The following is a 16,656-nucleotide window of genomic DNA, read 5'->3' on the forward strand; positions in this document are numbered from 1 at the left end:
TCAAAAACAAAACTGTAAAATTTTAGAGCCTTCAAGTCCACTCAGTCCCACTTCTTATTCTGCCAATCGCTACGACATTGACGGGTGATAACGGTGCCTGCCTCTTATTTACAATGTCACCTGAAAGTTAGAGCAAGCGTTCTCGTGGCACTGTTGTAGCCGGCATCGCAAGAGATTTACCTGCCAGATGTGCTAATAATTCATGCGCCTCTTCGTGCTTCAGCCATCATTCCAGAGGACAAGCTTCCATGCTGATGATGCTCATTTAAAAAAATGTGTCAATTAAATTTGTGATTGTACTCCTTTGGGGAGAAGTGTAGGTCCCCTGCTCTGTTTTACCCACGTTCTGCCATATATTTCATGTTATAGCAGTCTCAGATGATGACCCAGCACATGTTCATTTTAGGAACACTTTCACAGCAGGTTTGACAAAACGCAAAGAAGGTACCGATGTGAGATTTCTAAACATAGCTACAGCATTCGACCCAAGGATTGAGAAACTGAAGTGCCTTCTAAAATCTGAGAGGGACGAGGTGTGGAGCATGCTTTTAGAAGTCTTAAAAGAACAATACTCTGATGCAGAAACTACAGAACCCGAACCACCAAAAAAGAAAATCAGTCTGCTTGTGGCATCTGACTCAGATGATGAAAATGAACATGCGTCAGTCCGCACTGCTTTGGATCATTATCAAGCAGAACCCATCATCAGCATGGACGCATGTCCTCTGGAATGCTGGTTGAAGCATGAAGGGACATATGAATCTTCAGTGCATCTGGCACGTAAATATCTTGCAACACTGGCTACAACAGTGCCATGAGAACGCCTTCCTCACTTTCAGGTGACACAGTAAACAAGAAGCAGGCAGCATTATCTCCTGCAAATTGTAACCAAACTTGTTTGTCTGAGTGACTAGCTGACCAAGAAGTAGGACTGAGTGGACTTGTAGACGCTAAAGTTTTACATTGTTTTATTTTTTGAATGCAGGTTTTTTTTGTACAAAATTCTACATTTATAAGTTCAACTTTCATGATAAAGAGTACTTGTATGAGGTGAACTGAAAAATACATTTTGTTTTTTTACAGTACAAATATTTGTAATGAAAAATATAAAATGAGCACTGTACACTTTGTATTCTGTGTTGTAACTGAAATTAATATATTTGAAAATGTAGTAAGCATCCAAAAAATATTTAAAATAAATGGTATTCTATTGTTGTTTAATCATGATTATTGTTTTAATCGCTTGGCAGCCCTACTTATAACACGATCCAAAGGCTGGAAGTTGAAGCTAGACAAATTCAGACAGGCAGTAAGGCACACATTTTTAATGGTGAGCATAACGAACTATTGGAACAACCTACCAAGGGTTGTGGTGGATTCTTCATCACTGACAATTTCTAAATCAAGGTGGGATGTTTTTTCTAACCTGCTCAGCTCTAGGCATTATTGTGGGACAGGTCTCTGGCCCATGCTATACAGGAGGTCAGCCTAGATGATTCCAATGGTCTCTTCTGCATTGGAATCTATTAAATATGTATCAGATGCTTAGCAGAATTTTGCATAAGCCACATTTACTCCTGTCATAACTATAAAGGGAAGGGTAACAAGCTGCCTGTGTACAATATTATAAAATCCCTCCTGGCCAGAGACGCCAAAATCCTTTTGAGGCTCTGGGGGGTCACTCCCTCCTACAGTCCCCCTAACTGGGATATCTGCGTTCACCTCCTGCCCCTTCTTCAGATTGTCCTTTATGTGGGTGATCCCTGCTCTTTCATCCCCTTCTGCAGCTTCTTTACATGGTATTCCCCACCTAGGCCTTGCTTTCTTAGCTTGTTGGTATTTTTCTAGGGTTTTTGCTTTCCTGCTTCTCCTTTGCCCAGCTTTTCTGACCCACTTTCTTGGATTGTTTCTGTTTAGGGTTTTCTCATATCGCACCTTGTGGGCTCTAGGTCCATGTTTAATCCCAGCCCCTCTTTCCCTCACTCCCCATTGAGGTTGCTTTTCCCCAGGCCTCCTTTCTTCTCCTTAAAGGGAATGTGTTCCACAGAGTCCCCATGACCACAGGATGGAACCTCCTGTATACCTTCAATGGGACTACTGCCACTGGATATTAGTTTTTTCTCCGTGTATGCATTCCACATACAGGGGTTTTCCCCTCCCAAAATCACTGTGGTTTCATCAGCCTGTTCCAGACGAGTGAACAACCAGCTGCTAGGTCAATATCCTCTGGCCTATGGCCCACCCTTAGAGGGATTGTTTTCGCACTCTTCCTAGATGTCTCCATCACTCCAGTCTAACTGCAAATTACCCCAGTCCACGTTACATATATGGGCAGTCCCACTTAATGTAGCATTTCCCCCCAGCACTGGCAGCAAGTAATATCCCAGCTGCTTGACACAGCCTTTTTCTCCTCCTGTCTCTCATGCCCAGACCTTCCTGCTTGAGGGATCTAGTCTCTTTCCCCCCCTCACATTCCCTGCTTGTGAGGGACGAGACACTTTCCTGGGAAATTCTGCTTCAACACGCTTGGCCAGTTTTACTGCTGCATCCGTTGTCTCTGGCTGGCCTCCTCATCCAGACCTTAGTGGTATCTGGGAGGCTCTGCATAAATTGTTCTAATATAATGGTATCCATGACCTCTTCCAAATCTTGCCTCTTTGAACTCAGCCATTGGTAGGCCCAATCTCTCGACTTCTGTACGAAAGCTTTGGGCCCAACCCTGTAAGTCCATGTGGCTTCCCTAAATTTCTGTCTGTACCTTTCGGCCACAAGCCTACATAGTCCAGTATAGCTGCCTTTAACACGTGGTGATTCGTGGCCTGCTCTTCACTCAATACCATGTACGCAGATTGCGTTTCTCATGCCAGGTAAGAGGCTAACCCCCATAATACTTTATCCCAGCTTGTGCTAGCAGCGATTCTCTTGAACATCCATAGGAACACTGGATTATCCCCAGGGCTCATTTTAGAGTTCAAGGCCTGCTCCCCCTTGGCAGGAATTAAGTTTTGTAATAACTGCTGCTGTACCTGGGTCTGCTCCTCCATGAATTCCTGAAACACATGCCGATGCTCTGCCTGCCATCCCAGCAGATTGTCACTTGGTCTGCTGGAATGTCCTCCGCATCCCCTTCTGAGCATGAACTCCTCCATCGTTTCCAGATTCAGCCTGTCCTGTCACAAGCCACCTCTCAAGCCTTCCTCTCCAAGAAAACCCTGGCTGGGCAGCCCACTTTGTGAAGGAAGCAGTGCACAGGTCCACCAAGGTACCTTCACCGTGTGTGTGTTTGCCTCCTCTTACGCTCCAGGTACATTTCAACTACATGGCAGCAGTTCTAAGAAGCCCTTTCCTGCTCCCTGGATTAGCCTTTTATACTGTCTGCTTTCCATCCCGGGTTCTTCAGCCAGTGGGCTCATTACTCATTAACTCGTCAGGCTACCAGCAGGTGTAAGTGAGCTCGTCTGTTTCAGCTGCACGCAGTGCCCTAGGTGGTGGTGGTGGTGATCAGGGTGCTGGCTTCCATAGAGCTTTGATCAGAACCCTGTTACAGGTCCCAGGTCGGTATTTACAGTGTTGTGTGTATGGGGGGAGGACACTTTCCTGTGGCTCCCAGTGACGTGTAAGTTGACTTCTCTCTCGGCTGTGTTCCTCTGACTGGGTCTGGCATGGTGATTGCCAAAATATTGTCAAAGTGATGTCCAATCAAAGGGAATCTCTGCTAAAAAGCCTCGGTGCCACCATACACAATGCCTAGTGTATCTCACTGAGATTGTGGATGCTTAATTTTCACACTTAGCTGCGCAGCAGGCCTGAAAGTCTAACCTCTGCAGAGGTCTCTAGACACAAGACCTGATTCTGAGAGATGTTGAGCACCCACACTGCTAGGCTTTAAAATCTGCCTGTCTTGCTTTTGATGTAGTTCATAACCCAGTTGTTTAAGAAGGCATACCTCTGATGTAAATCAAATTGTACTAAGGGTGTCTGGTCTCTTCCTCTGAGGGGCTCAATGCTGCACTACTTTGTCAGAATCCAGGGCCTTCACCCTTGCAGGACTGCTGCTGCGAGCCCCGTATGGAACTTGTCTACATTAGACTGAGCAGGATGAATTGGTGACACTATTGGCTTTGCCATTCACAGCAAAAGATCGCTAGTGTTATTTTAAGCGAAGACTAAGATACTGTTCTGCTCCTTGTGAACACTGCAGAGGAATCATCCAGCCCAAGGGACAGATATTCGTTCACATCTCAATAAGGACTGCTCTAGCCAAGCCCTGGCACTAATGGATCTGAAGAGAGCCCCATCCTCCTTAGACAGCAGTCCCATGTCCCCTTCCCCTCTTAGATGGGGTAGAAACCAGTACTGGACCTTGCTGAAGGTGTTTCATATTGATGTTGTGATGGACAATGGTGCTGTTCAGTAGGAGGCAGCCTCATTTTGGTGGTTTACAACAGTGTCCCTGTTGTACCTCACTGCATGCCAAACCTCTTCATTAACGGACTGTTATGGCTCTGTATTTCTTAGTGGCAAACACGTGGATGGCAGGAATGGGGTGATAAGGCTAAAAAGGGCTATACAGCACAAGTCTGACTTTCTGTATTTCAGCATGTTCTTAAGCAAATCACTGTGACAGGGTCCAGCAACACATGGGCTGTCTTTCGTCGTCGTTTTTTTTAAATTACCACAATCACACAGTTTGAGAGATGGAAACCTGTTGAATATTAAACAAATCAGGCCCCAAAGGAATATTTGTTAGTAAATGACTTTTAAAAAGATCTAGACCTTCTCAGGAGGCTGGGGAGGAGGCAGTTTGTTTCCTTGAAAAAAATGTAGCTGACGCTAGTGCTAGACATGTCCTAGCACAATCCATTTTACGTGCGTTGCAGACATGCCTGCTTGCTGTATCTGCACCCACCGCAGCTCCACAGCCAGTAGCAGCAGGGGGGAAGGTTGGCACAGACCAGCCCCCTTGTCACCTACTCAGAGCCGGTTTAGGCTATATGGTGGTAGAAACAGCTGCAGGCAAACCCCAGTAGCTCTCTGGTATGCTAAACAAGCAGTGTATTTCCCCCAAAGGCCTCAAGTAGAGAAGAGTTCTGAAATACTAAGCTGTAGCCCAAAGGGCAGCAGGCAGCTGATGTCACAATCAGTGAGGTCAGTGGCATGAAAGTTCCAAAATTACCCCTGGTATTTCTCAGCTTGCCATGGCTTCTGCCAGCACTGTCAAAGGGAATCCACATCCGTGACAAAAGGAAAGGAAATGTCAGTCAAAGGAAGCACCAGTTCTGTAGCAGTAGCAACAATCCAGGAAGGTCCTGCAAAACGGGCAGTACTGGTTCGGGCCAGTAAAAAGCCTAAAGAAGATAGCGCATCATCAACTCAGGGAAGCCCCAAGATTGTGAAGGAGACTAGAGCAGTGATCATAGACATTGGCACAGGTTACTGTAAGTGTGGATTTGCTGGAGAGCCTCGTCCCTCCCATGTTATTTCATCTACAGTGGGCAAGCATTTCCAGGAGACTGCTAAAACTGGGGACAATCGCAAAGAAAGCCTTTGTTGGAAAAGAACTTCAGGATGTGAAAATACCCCTAAAACTGGTCAACCCCTTGAGACATGGCATAGTGGTTGACTGGGATTGTGTCCAAGACATTTGGGAATACATTTTCCACAAAGAGATGAAGATTCAGCCAGAGGAGCATGCGGTGCTGGTATCAGACCCTCCACTGAGTCCTACCACCAACAGGGAGAAATATGCTGAGATGCTGTTTGAAACGTTCTGCACTCCTGCCATGCATATCGCCTACCAGTCCAGATTATCTATGTATTCATATGGAAAGACCTCTGCTCTTGTGGTAGAAAGTGGCCATGGCGTTTCATATGTGGTCCCTATCTACGAAGGTTATACTATGCCAAGCATTACTGGACGCGTAGACTATGCTGGATCAGACCTTACCCAGTACCTCATGAAGTTATTAAATGAGGCGGGGAAAACATTTACTGGGGAACAACTAAGTGTGATAGAAGACATCAAGGAAAAGTGTTGTTATACGTCTCTGGACCTTCAGCATGACATGAGTTTGCCTCTCCGGAAACAGCAGGTTGATTACGAACTTCCAGATGGGCACCTAATTCCAATTGGCAAAGAGAGATTCCTGTGTGCTGAAATGCTCTTTAAACCATCCTTGATAGGATCACAGCAGCCAGCGCTTCCACTGCTGACAATGACCTGCCTCAGTAAATGTGATGTTGATCTCAAGAAGAAGCTGATGGGCAATATCTTGCTGTGTGGAGGTTGTACCATGCTGAGGGGTTTCCCTGACCGCTTCCAGAGCGACCTGACCAAGATGTGCCCCAATGATAATCCCATTGCAGCAGCATCCCCTGACAGAAAGTCTTCTGTCTGGACTGGAGGGTCAATTTTGGCATCACTCAAGGCCTTTCAGCAGCTCTGGGTTTACAGAAGAGAATATGAAGAACAGGGTCCTTTCTTCATCTACAGGAAATGCTTTTGAGTACAGAGTGGACAGGATTGAGCTTAAAATCAATACTGCCACCCAGAGGGGACTGTAGATGTCTGAGAACCTCTGTTTCTTTCTCAGATACTGGTAACAAACCAAGCTGCTAAACTGAAGTTTGGATCTGTGTTCCACTGTGGCTGTATTAAATGTTCATAGCATTCTGTGTTGTACATTAACAGCTTTTATCTCACTGTTTCATAAGAATTTTCACAGTAGCCTATTTGACTGTAAAAGGGATAGAGCAGCTGGTTCAGACCCATTGTCTATTGCAGTGGTTTTCAGCCTGTGGTCCGGGGACACAGACTGTCTAAGATTTTCAAAGGGCTCCCCACCTCCATTTGAATTTTTTTATGGATCTGCAAATGAAAAAAGGTTAAAGCCCTGATTAAGTGATATAGAAAAACAGCACCACTTTCAGTATCTACAGTGAGTCCGCTGCTGACCACCAGCTATGGTCGCAATGAAATTTTTCTAATAGGTTACCCCTTAGTGCCCAAAATGGGTCTGGGCTTGTAGACTAGAGTTTCAAATTCACTGAACGTGTAGGTCCATGGTCCACTCTAGGTGTGCTAACCAGGTCTCCAGCAATCACCTGGCTCTGGGCAGGGACCTTTGTCCTACTCTTTTTTGGGGGGGCGGAGAGGCTTAAGGGTGCTCAGCCACTGCCTTATGTTGTGATATCCTCAACAAACCAGTCTGCCTAAGGGCCTGCACCTGCACATTGCTTTCTTTGAGGCCTATGAATAGTGCATACTTACAAGTTACCACACAGATCCTTTGAAGCAAGCACATTTATTCTCAAGGTAAAACAATTACAGCTGAAACATCATAAAAACACAATAGCTGGATTTAAACACACTCTATAGGGCCCTAGTACGCTGAAGTCTTTCCAACCCTTCCACAAGGGTTGAGGCCCCCTTGGAGAGAAGGTCTTGTTCTTTTGCTGGATTAGAAAGAAGGCCCTGTGGCAGTTTAGATGCAGCCCTTTTACACCAAAAGCCCTTTTCTTTGTCTGCTGCTCTCAGGAAAACCCAGTAGCTGCAAGCCGTCAGTTACCAGGGGTGGTGTGGCTTGAGTGAGTCACGCTAATCACCCTCCCAGTTGTAGAGCTGGGGCAACCCTTCCCTGTGGAGCTGCACACAAGCCCTGGCCCTGTAGTCCATAAACCATTCATAACCTACATGCAATTGCAATGTCTGTCACCCTCAGGCTGTGGAGTCCCAGTGGAATTCTGCACAGGAGATTTGCTAGCTGTAGATTTATTCTGTCAGCCTGATGAAAATGGTAAGTCACCTGTACCTGGCTTGTGTGCCCCACCCTTTCCCCAGGATGCCAGGGAGAACATTCATAGACCCCAGCTATGTGAAAGCTCATGTCTGTATCCAGGAGGCTGTGGACAGTCTGATTTGAAGTGCTCATGCAAAACAACATTTGTCCAACAAACAGACCTGGGGCAGTTTGGGGACACAGTTTAAGCAATCTCTTTATTATGCTCTGTTTTGGTAAGAGGAGAGGTTGTGTACAATAATCACTGACACAGAGCAGACTATGGCACATTGGGCTAACATACAGCAGTGTAAGCCTAGGGCCATACTTGCTGCTGGTGTAAACTGGCATAGATGCACTGAGGACCTAGTTGCCTAGAGTACAGTAGCTCTACTGCAGTCAATGGTGTGACAAGACAGCATTTGGCTAATGTCTTGTAACAGCCATCCAACTTTAAACAGTAGAACAAAGCTCAGGGCAGCAGGGAGACTGTTGCTCTGTTTAACATTCTTTAAAATGCATCAGCTGGACTATTAGGGATACAGGATCAAAAGGGTAAAACTGGGCTATTTACAATGACATGAACGGTCATGGCAGCAGTGAGGTACTGCAGGCAGGAAGGCTGGCTTGTAAACTGTCTTAGGGACAATGCACCAGAGCTGCCAAAGGAGAGAGGAAGAGAGTTGGCAGATGTCTAACTCAGACAACACCAGTAAGGGCTCCTCTATGGGGACTACCTCTCTTCCTGTTCTCCAGGGTTGGCGATGATCGTGTGTGTGTGTGTGCGTGCGTGCGTGCGTCCGTCCGTCCAGCAGGATTTCTTGGCCTCAGGTTACTGTAAGAGATTCAGTTTCCACTGGATGGTTTTATTGAGTTTTGGAGGAATAAGAAGTTCTGCATCTGAAAGGCAAGAGAAGAGAAGGTAAGGTAAGGTTACCTGAAGTTCCCTTAGGAGCTGAACACTGGAAAGCCACCATGACTCCTCTTTCGCTGCCCATCAATGGCTGCTGACAAGTTTTCAAACAGATGAGAGTTTCTCTTTTAGGAGACTGGCCTAAGGGGGTTGAAGGGAAGTATGTCTAAGTGGGGCTCAGCAGGACCACTCCAGTTAGAGGGCCTCAAGGGGCATGTGACACATATCGATTTACAACTTGGCCAATCTAACTATTTTGGGACTGAGATGGGTTTGCCAGATTTCACCCCAAGCAAAAGCATTTCTACAGATACCATTGTTACACTAGTAGACCAGGTGCCTGCTGAGAACTGAAACCAGACCAGACCACCTGTTAGTATTGTTCAAGACAGGTGTTAGACTATAAAATGCTTGTAAGGTGCTGCAGACAACTTGTAATGCTTGTAACCCATGCTATAAGGTAATATGTAAGTTTTGCTTTATAACTGTAAAAGTGCCTGCTCTGAACTTCTGAACCGAGGTAGGAGGAGTGGCTCCCCAACCCCTCAAGGACGACTACCAAGATAATGGGCCCCTGTGAAACAAAGACTGGGTTGATGGCCCTCTTATATCCATGAAGGTGCTACGTGCAAGAAAACTCATCCCATCAGCTTGAATTCTGGAAGGGGGGGCGGGGGGAAGGGAAGATAGCCAACATGAAAATTCTTCATCTCTGCTGTATGGACTGTCACAGGGCTAGAGCTAGGAAACAAAAGCAGAGATCTCCAGGCTCAACCTGGGTTAGTCCTAAAAGACAATCAGTGCTAACTGATTACTGCAACTTGTCACCTTTTGGAACCACAGTCTAACTCATTTGTGTATATCTGTTGCCTTCTTTAATCTGTAACTAACTCATTTCTTTTTCCTAGTTAATAAACCCTTAGTTAGTTTACTATAGAGTTGGCTATGAACCTTGTCCTTGGTGCGAGATACAAACAGACCTGGGGGTAAGTGACTGGTCTCTTGAGACTGGGAGCAACTTGAATCTTTTGTAATTCTTGGTGTAAGTGACCATTTATCACTTAGTCCCAGCTTGCCTGGGCAGCAAGGTAGACTGGAGTGCCCAAGAGGACCCTCTGTGACTCCATGGTAAGAGTACTGTAGTGCTTCAGGAGTTCACATTTGTTACTGGATGGTTGGTGAAACCTAATTCTAGAACATACCACCAGTTTGGGGTGTCTGCCCTGCTTTTGACAGTCTCCCCTGAATAGCCGCACAGTCATGAACAGCTCCAGACAGTCCGACAACCATCGCCACCAGTAAACTCCTTCTGTTGCAAGTCAAAGAAATGCTTTCTGACAAAGCCCATAAACTATCCCTGCTCCTGACATTTTAGTTTTTCATTTTCCTCTTAAAAGTGCACTGCTGCTCTGAAGAGGACAGCCAAACATGGCCTTGTGGAGTTCTAAGTTCACCAGCTCAATTATTCCACCTCAAACATGTCCACTCACACAAGGAAAATATTTCTGTTGACAGTAAGCCTGCAAACCCATGTGGGACCTAGTCAAGTTGGATTCTTTCCTTCTTGTAGATCTTGCTAGTAATACATGCTCTTCAGGCCAAAGCAAATTCTTCACGACCCCAGTGCATACCAACACTGCAACAGGTTAATACAGGTGTAACCAGTAGGGGGAGGATGGAAGAACCCAGCTCACCCTCCTCCATTGTGTGGGTTCTGCAATGCTAACACCCAACAGAGGAGTAGGAAAAGCAGTACACACCCTTTCCGTGCGAGTAATGAGGAAAGGGGTCCTGGCTAGTGGTCTTTACAGGCCTATTACTCTAGCTATGAGAGATAAGGTAGTTGTCTCAGTCCAATTCTCAGTGGACAGGCAACACATCATTGCACACGTTAACACAACCAGCTTCTTGTTGGAAGTCTACAGTGTGGATGTCATGCTCCTAGTTGGCATGAAGACGTAGCTATCCTCAAACCTGAAGCCCTTCCAGAAGAGGGGTGGGCAGCTGGCAGGGCAGCATGGAGGGGGTGCTATGGCTGCCCTATAGGCATAGGATTCCACTGATCATCATCTAACATCTTCCATAGCACTGATGATCATTTGGACAATGCTCTGAAGGAGCAGAATGATGCAGTGGAATGGGCTGGGTTCTTCTGAGCCAATGCTGATTCTAGCTGAGAGATCTCCCCTGGCGGCAGAAGGCTTAAGAATAAAGTTGAGTGAATAATGGATTTTTTGGTGCAGGGATCAAATAAAAAAAAAAATCCAGTTTAATATGACACCAAACCAACTTTTTCAGTTTTTTCCCCCATCAAATGAAAGATTCAAATTTTGTTTTGAAATCGACTGAAATGTTTTGGGTCAATTTGAAACTAGATTTGGGGGAGTAGGATATTTCAGTTAGTTTGTTTCAAGTCAACCAAAACATTTAAGATGACTAAAAATAATCCCCCCCCCAACCTTTTTGTTTTGATTTGATCACTTATGGGTGTTTTCCGACTCTTTTTTAAACGGGCCACATTTGAATTTGACACAAAACATTTAGACTTTTAAATTGTGTTTTTTCTTGACCAAAACGATTATTCATCAGCCCAAATTTACAGATAGCTTTGGGGCACCAAAAATGCATTTTTTGACTAAAAATCTTGTGTGTCAAAAAAACATCACCCAGCTGTGCCCAGGAAGCCTCTAGCTCTGATTTCTCAAGGTCCTGACCCAGCAATGGCCATCACTGGTAAACATTCACCCAGGAGTGCATGGGCAATGACTTCCTTTTTCAGCATTTCACAAGCTACTTTTGGGTCTCTTTAACTTGGTTGCATTTTATCTTAAAACATTAGACAAGTTGTAGGGGGCGGGGGGGAACTCAACCAGGTGAGTTTTTATAAGTGAAAAAGTGCAGGTATAAATGATTTATGATTTAAGTCAGACCACCTAAATAATCTCCCTTCTCCTTAGGATTTGCAGCTCCTGTGAAGCAGGAACCTGGTCTGTCTAATCAGGTATAAGTGCCATGCACTCCTAGTACAACAACATTGCCACAGGAATTCATGAAAGGAGAAGTGTAACCCTTACAGGAGACATCTGTTTAATGCCAGAAACAGGACTGACCTACCAAATCAATCTCCAAACTGCATCATTAGGCCACAGCTCTGTAACACAGCTAGCCCTAATGACGTCACCAGTGGAGATATCCTGCACCTATGATTAGTATGCCATATGCTTTAACTAACCTTGTACTGCAGGACCTGCAATTCTTTGCTGTTGATAGGCGGCCATAATGCTATTTGCCGTTGAATTGGGGCCCAGGACCTGTGGAATAGGTAATATTGGCACATCAGCAATACTCAAGTCCTTATAACAATGAAGCAGAAGATTCCAAAACCAAGCTCCCCAAGATCCACCCAACTGGCAGTTCTGCCTGTTGCCACTGAAGTAGCTAGTGCTCCCTTTGCAGGATGGGAGCTTGCTTGATATGGGCATTGGCTTCAAAGGGAGATCTGCACTCCTGCCCCTCTCCCCATGACAATGCTTGGCCTTTTCGGCAGATGATGCTAACAGCACATATCCATCCATCTGCAGCTGAACTCATGGCCGCCCAGACAGCTGTTATCAAATTTAGAACCAGTGCAGGGCTCTGTGACAAACTGTGTGATGAGACTGTTGCATAGAGGCTAGTCCAGGGTGGTAAAGCTGCACAACACTGCTGCAATCTGAGGGCACCACCAGAGGAGACACAGCACCCTGGGAGCCACTCTATCAGTGATCTGTAAGAGCTGGTGGTTAACATTGAAAGAGCCTACTGAAGCCCTGTGCAAAGATAGCAGTTGGGGCTGGCAGGAATGGCATCATTGGAGCACCTGGACTTCAGGACCACACGTGAGATCTTTTCCACACCCATGTGCCAGCCTCCTTTGCTGTGGCAGTGTTGCCAATTCTTGAGATTTTAATCACAAGTCTTGTGATATGTGTCTCTGTCTTAAAGACCCAGCTCTTAGAGGCAGGTGACTGCAGAACCTCAACTTGCATTAAAAATATGTTTCTAGCCCTGGTACTTAGGGAGAAAAGTTTCAGAATGTGACCTGAGTTAACCCTATAGGCTGGGAAACCAGAAAACATGGAAAAAAACCTCTCACATTTTCATATTTTTAAAGAGTTTTGTGATTTTTTTAAGCTTGTCACGATATTGACCACTTGGGGCTGCCAATACTGTAGGAAGTCTCCATCTCCTCCTTTTCTGTCCCATTCATCATGGGGCATGTATATATCGTACAAGAGCAAGGGCACTACGGAGACTAGCGTGATTGTATTGGTAATGTTAATATTTGAAGTCCAGTGGCGGTAAGACATGTGAGCGGTTAATTCAGGATGTTAACAGTTCAACCATTATAAAGATTTCTTTGCTCAATTATAAACATATAAACAAAGAGTATATTGCACTGACGGCCAATTGCTTCACTTAACACAAAGTTCTGATATGAAGTCAGTGCTTGAATATGGAAGGAACACACAAGCCATCAAAGTCTCCTAGCTCTCTCGATCCAGTCGGATCACTCCTAACCAGCACCGGAGACAGCAGGCAGTGCACATGCTGGCTGGCAGCCCAGGGTCTGAGCAGTGGGAAGGTGCAGCACTCCTACAGAAATACACTGTTTAGGAGAAAGAACAGGAGTACTTGCGGCACCTTAGAGACTAACACATTTATTGTAGCATAAGCTTTCGTGGGCTACAGCTCACTTCATCTAGGAGGTTTATCTGACATACTGCAACAAGGAGCAGATCTGGAGACCTACATGCGACCGACTTCAGTCAGTTTATCTGAGTTAAAGACTCCAGGGTTTGTCTCTACAAACGATACCACAGCACCACAAATCTGTAAGTTGCAAACAGCGACTCAGGTCACAACCATCAGGGAGCAAGCACCTACTGGGTTAGCAGGATTCTGTTGCAGATCTGTGGTCCAGATCTCCGGGAGTGACCTCTCTATCAACTGCAAAGCTTCTTCCAGGGCCTGCTGCAGCTCCCTGGCTGGCTCATCGTAACCAAAGAGCACAAGCCCCTTTAATAAGCTGTGCACTTCACCTGCGAGAAGAGATCAGAGCAAGCTCCATCACAGCAATCAACCAGGTTCACTAAGCAAGGCGCGGTGCTGTTCTAGCACTGGGGACGGAGCGAAAGGAGCAGCGGAACAGAGCTGCTGTTTTCCTGCTGTTACCTCTGCTGCCAGGTGGGCTCAGCATGAGGGGAGCTCTCTTCACATTAGCGCAGCCCAGCTCATCTCACTCTGATACTTTACACCTGGGGGCTGGCACTATTTTTGTACTCATCAGAGCAGGGACAGCTGCAGAGGTTTGGACTAGCAAAGCCAAGCAATAGTCCTGATCCTGGCTCCTTGCCAAGGTGTCTCTGGGGAGGAGGCTGCTCTCTTCAGGGACCCCCTCCCCCACTCTCGAGCCTTGGGCAGTAGCTACTCTCTGCATCCCATCCTTCAAGATCAGAAGGTGGCATCTGGCCTCAGACAGCCGGATGCTGGCTTGGCTCAGCCAGGGGGCCTTACCCTTCATGTTCTCAGTAGTACGGATATTTTCTCCCAAGGCCTCTAGAAGGGCCAGGTCCTCCAGAGGGCTCCCTTCCTTCAGACTGTGACGCTTGCGTTCTGCCTTGCGACGGTTCTTGGAGGATCGGCTAGAAGAAAGGAATGTCCAATATCACGATGGGCAACAGAACGGGACAGAACAACCAGCATTTCTTTTTCCTCTTACAAGAGGAAGTCGTAATTCCCAGCCGCCCCCCGGTCTGTCTCCGTCTCCCCCAATAAAGCCTGCAAACACATGCATCTTAACAGGGTACGTACACCTCTTGCTAAAACATGCAAAAGACAGGTGGGCTGCCAGCCAAGGCACAGACTGAGCACTGGCTTCCCACCTGCACCCACTGCCTGCTGGATGTGGCTGCCAAGGAGCTGGTCCTAAGGACGGGTCTGTTTGCTTTGGTGCTCCCTAGAGTAGCCAAGCAGCTGCTGTACAGGGGCTGTACCAGCTTCTATGGCAGCTGGACAGATCTCGCTGCTTGTGTCACTGGAATGGCACTAAGGGGCTGGACTGCAGCAGAAACTCTGACCCAGCCTGCAGGACCAGCTTTGCCTGCAGCACATTTCTTCTTTTTAAACCAAGTTCTAAAACTGCTGGTGCACTCTCACGTCTGCACCCATAGCCCTGCAGTAGCGAGATTCCATCGCTGCGTAAGTGTGCAGATGGAGTTAGATCCAGCTACACATTCCACCATGAACAGCTGCAATCTGGTTTGAGGGCAGGGACATACGCAGATATCCTCGAGTTACTGTGCGAGTATTTGCCACTCATGTCACTGGCTGTCACGATGCTGCTGGTTTCGGAAATAAGGTCTGCCTCCAGACAGTTTGGTGCCTCATCGTCTGCAAAACAAATTAGCAACAAGTTAGACCTTCCCCCGATCCCAATGAAGGTGGAGGTTATTTTACAAGCACCAGAGGAAAAAACAACAGCACATGGTTACACTGAGAGCAGCAGATGCCAATGGGTAGTCCAGGGGTGGGACACAGGACATCCTAGCTCCAAGCAGGGTCTGTCTGGAGAAGTCGAAGTACCATGGAAATATGGAGAATGGGACCATTCCTCATTCATCTCCAACTTTCCCTCCACAAGAAACAGTCTTACATGGGACCTCTACTGCTGGACCAGTCCCCTGGTGGCACTGGGAGAGCCCCTGTCCCAGTCAGGCTCCCCCAGGACATGGTAGAGGGCAGCTGTAAAATATGGCCCTCATCCCCCTACCCTTGGTGGTGATCATGATCTTTCAACAGCGAAGTCAGAGAGAACAGAGACTTAGCTGGGCTGTTTACCCCTGCAGCAGGATGAGGAGGTTAGTTACCTGTACAGTACTTTGAATTCAAAACGTTTTGCTGATATGAGTGTTCCCCAGAAGGATGCGCGCACCTATACACTCTTGACAGGAGACTGTAAAGCAGTGTCTGTGGGTCTGGCAGAGCAGCTCCTCGTGGTCCCATACAAGGGCACACATAGGGAGGTGCAGACCCACTGCCACTCAGTTCCCTCTCAATCACCAAGTCAGACACACCACGGCAGAGGGGAAGGAGGGCAGCAGGCAAAGCACCCACTGGGATAAAACATCTTGGAGAACTCATTCCCGTGCATGTAAATAATCTCTCCGAGTGTGTGTCCTTCTGGGTGCTCCATCGTAGCAGACTCCCAAACAGTAACTCAACATGGAGGTGAGTGGTGAGGAGGCAAATCCAAGGCAGACTGGAGGACTCACCAAGTGACACATCAGCTCTGAAAGCTGGTAAAATAGTGCAATGCTTGGCAAATGTATGGATGAGGACCAAGTTGCAATCCTGCAGATTTCCTCAACTGCAACATCTTTCAGAGAGGCTATAAATGTGGACTGAGCTATAGGGGAGTGTGCTGTCACTTCATGAGGGGCTGTATTCTGGCAGTCTCATAGCATGTTAAAATGCAACCCGAGACCCACGTTGATAATCTTTGCATTGAAATGGGCTGCCCTTTCATCCTTTCAGCAAAGGATACAAAGAGTCTGGGAGAAGTACTGAAGGCCTTGGGTCTGTGTAAGTAGAAGGCAAAAGTCCTTCTGACATGTAGCGTGTGCAGGTTAGATTCCTGTCTGGAGGCATGAGGCTTTGGATAAACACTGGTAGACTAATTTCCTGATTAACATGGTATTCCAAAGAAACCTTAGGGAGAAATGAGGATAGGACATAGTGTAGCCATATCCTTGTAGAAAGTAGTCAAAGGTGTGTCTGCCATGAGTGCACCAAGTTCTCCCATTCGTCTAGCTAAAGTGATAGCTATAAGGAATGAGGTGCAGGAAAGTACAGATAGTTACTTGTTTCCTTAAAGTGCTGAGTATGAAATTAAGGTCCTATGGGGTAGCAGGTTCCATACAGAGG

The 16,656-nt window shown here is 46.6% G+C and overlaps 2 protein-coding genes across 8 annotated transcripts in view; one reads left to right on the forward strand and one right to left on the reverse strand.

The window, feature by feature from the left end:
- The window catches only part of ELP1 (elongator complex protein 1), a 149,121-nt gene that overhangs the window by 23,240 nt on the left and 109,225 nt on the right, over nucleotides 1-16,656 (reverse strand). For 5 of the 7 annotated variants that reach the window (XM_030566038.1, XM_030566037.1, XM_030566040.1 and 2 more), the window contains 5 exons: nucleotides 15,012-15,123; nucleotides 14,248-14,375; nucleotides 13,618-13,772; nucleotides 11,924-12,002; nucleotides 7,978-8,678 (listed from right to left, as the gene is read on the reverse strand). The exons of 1 other annotated variant lie outside the window; for it this stretch is intronic. In XM_030566038.1, coding sequence (XP_030421898.1) covers nucleotides 8,611-8,678; nucleotides 11,924-12,002; nucleotides 13,618-13,772; nucleotides 14,248-14,375; nucleotides 15,012-15,123 — 542 coding nt within the window. In that variant the 3' untranslated portion in view covers nucleotides 7,978-8,610. Of the gene's footprint in view, nucleotides 1-7,977; nucleotides 8,679-11,923; nucleotides 12,003-13,617; nucleotides 13,773-14,247; nucleotides 14,376-15,011; nucleotides 15,124-16,656 lie in introns of those variants that run through there. One more of the 7 variants, XR_004000872.1, reaches the window with a different exon arrangement.
- On the forward strand, nucleotides 5,069-7,163 carry ACTL7A (actin like 7A). The gene is given in 2 exon segments (XM_030566042.1): nucleotides 5,069-5,545; nucleotides 5,547-7,163. Coding segments are annotated over 2 exon segments (1,251 nt in total). The 5' UTR covers nucleotides 5,069-5,254; the 3' UTR covers nucleotides 6,507-7,163.

This window comes from Gopherus evgoodei, chromosome 6, assembly GCF_007399415.2.
Source record: "Gopherus evgoodei ecotype Sinaloan lineage chromosome 6, rGopEvg1_v1.p, whole genome shotgun sequence".
Lineage (NCBI taxonomy): Eukaryota > Metazoa > Chordata > Testudines > Testudinidae > Gopherus > Gopherus evgoodei.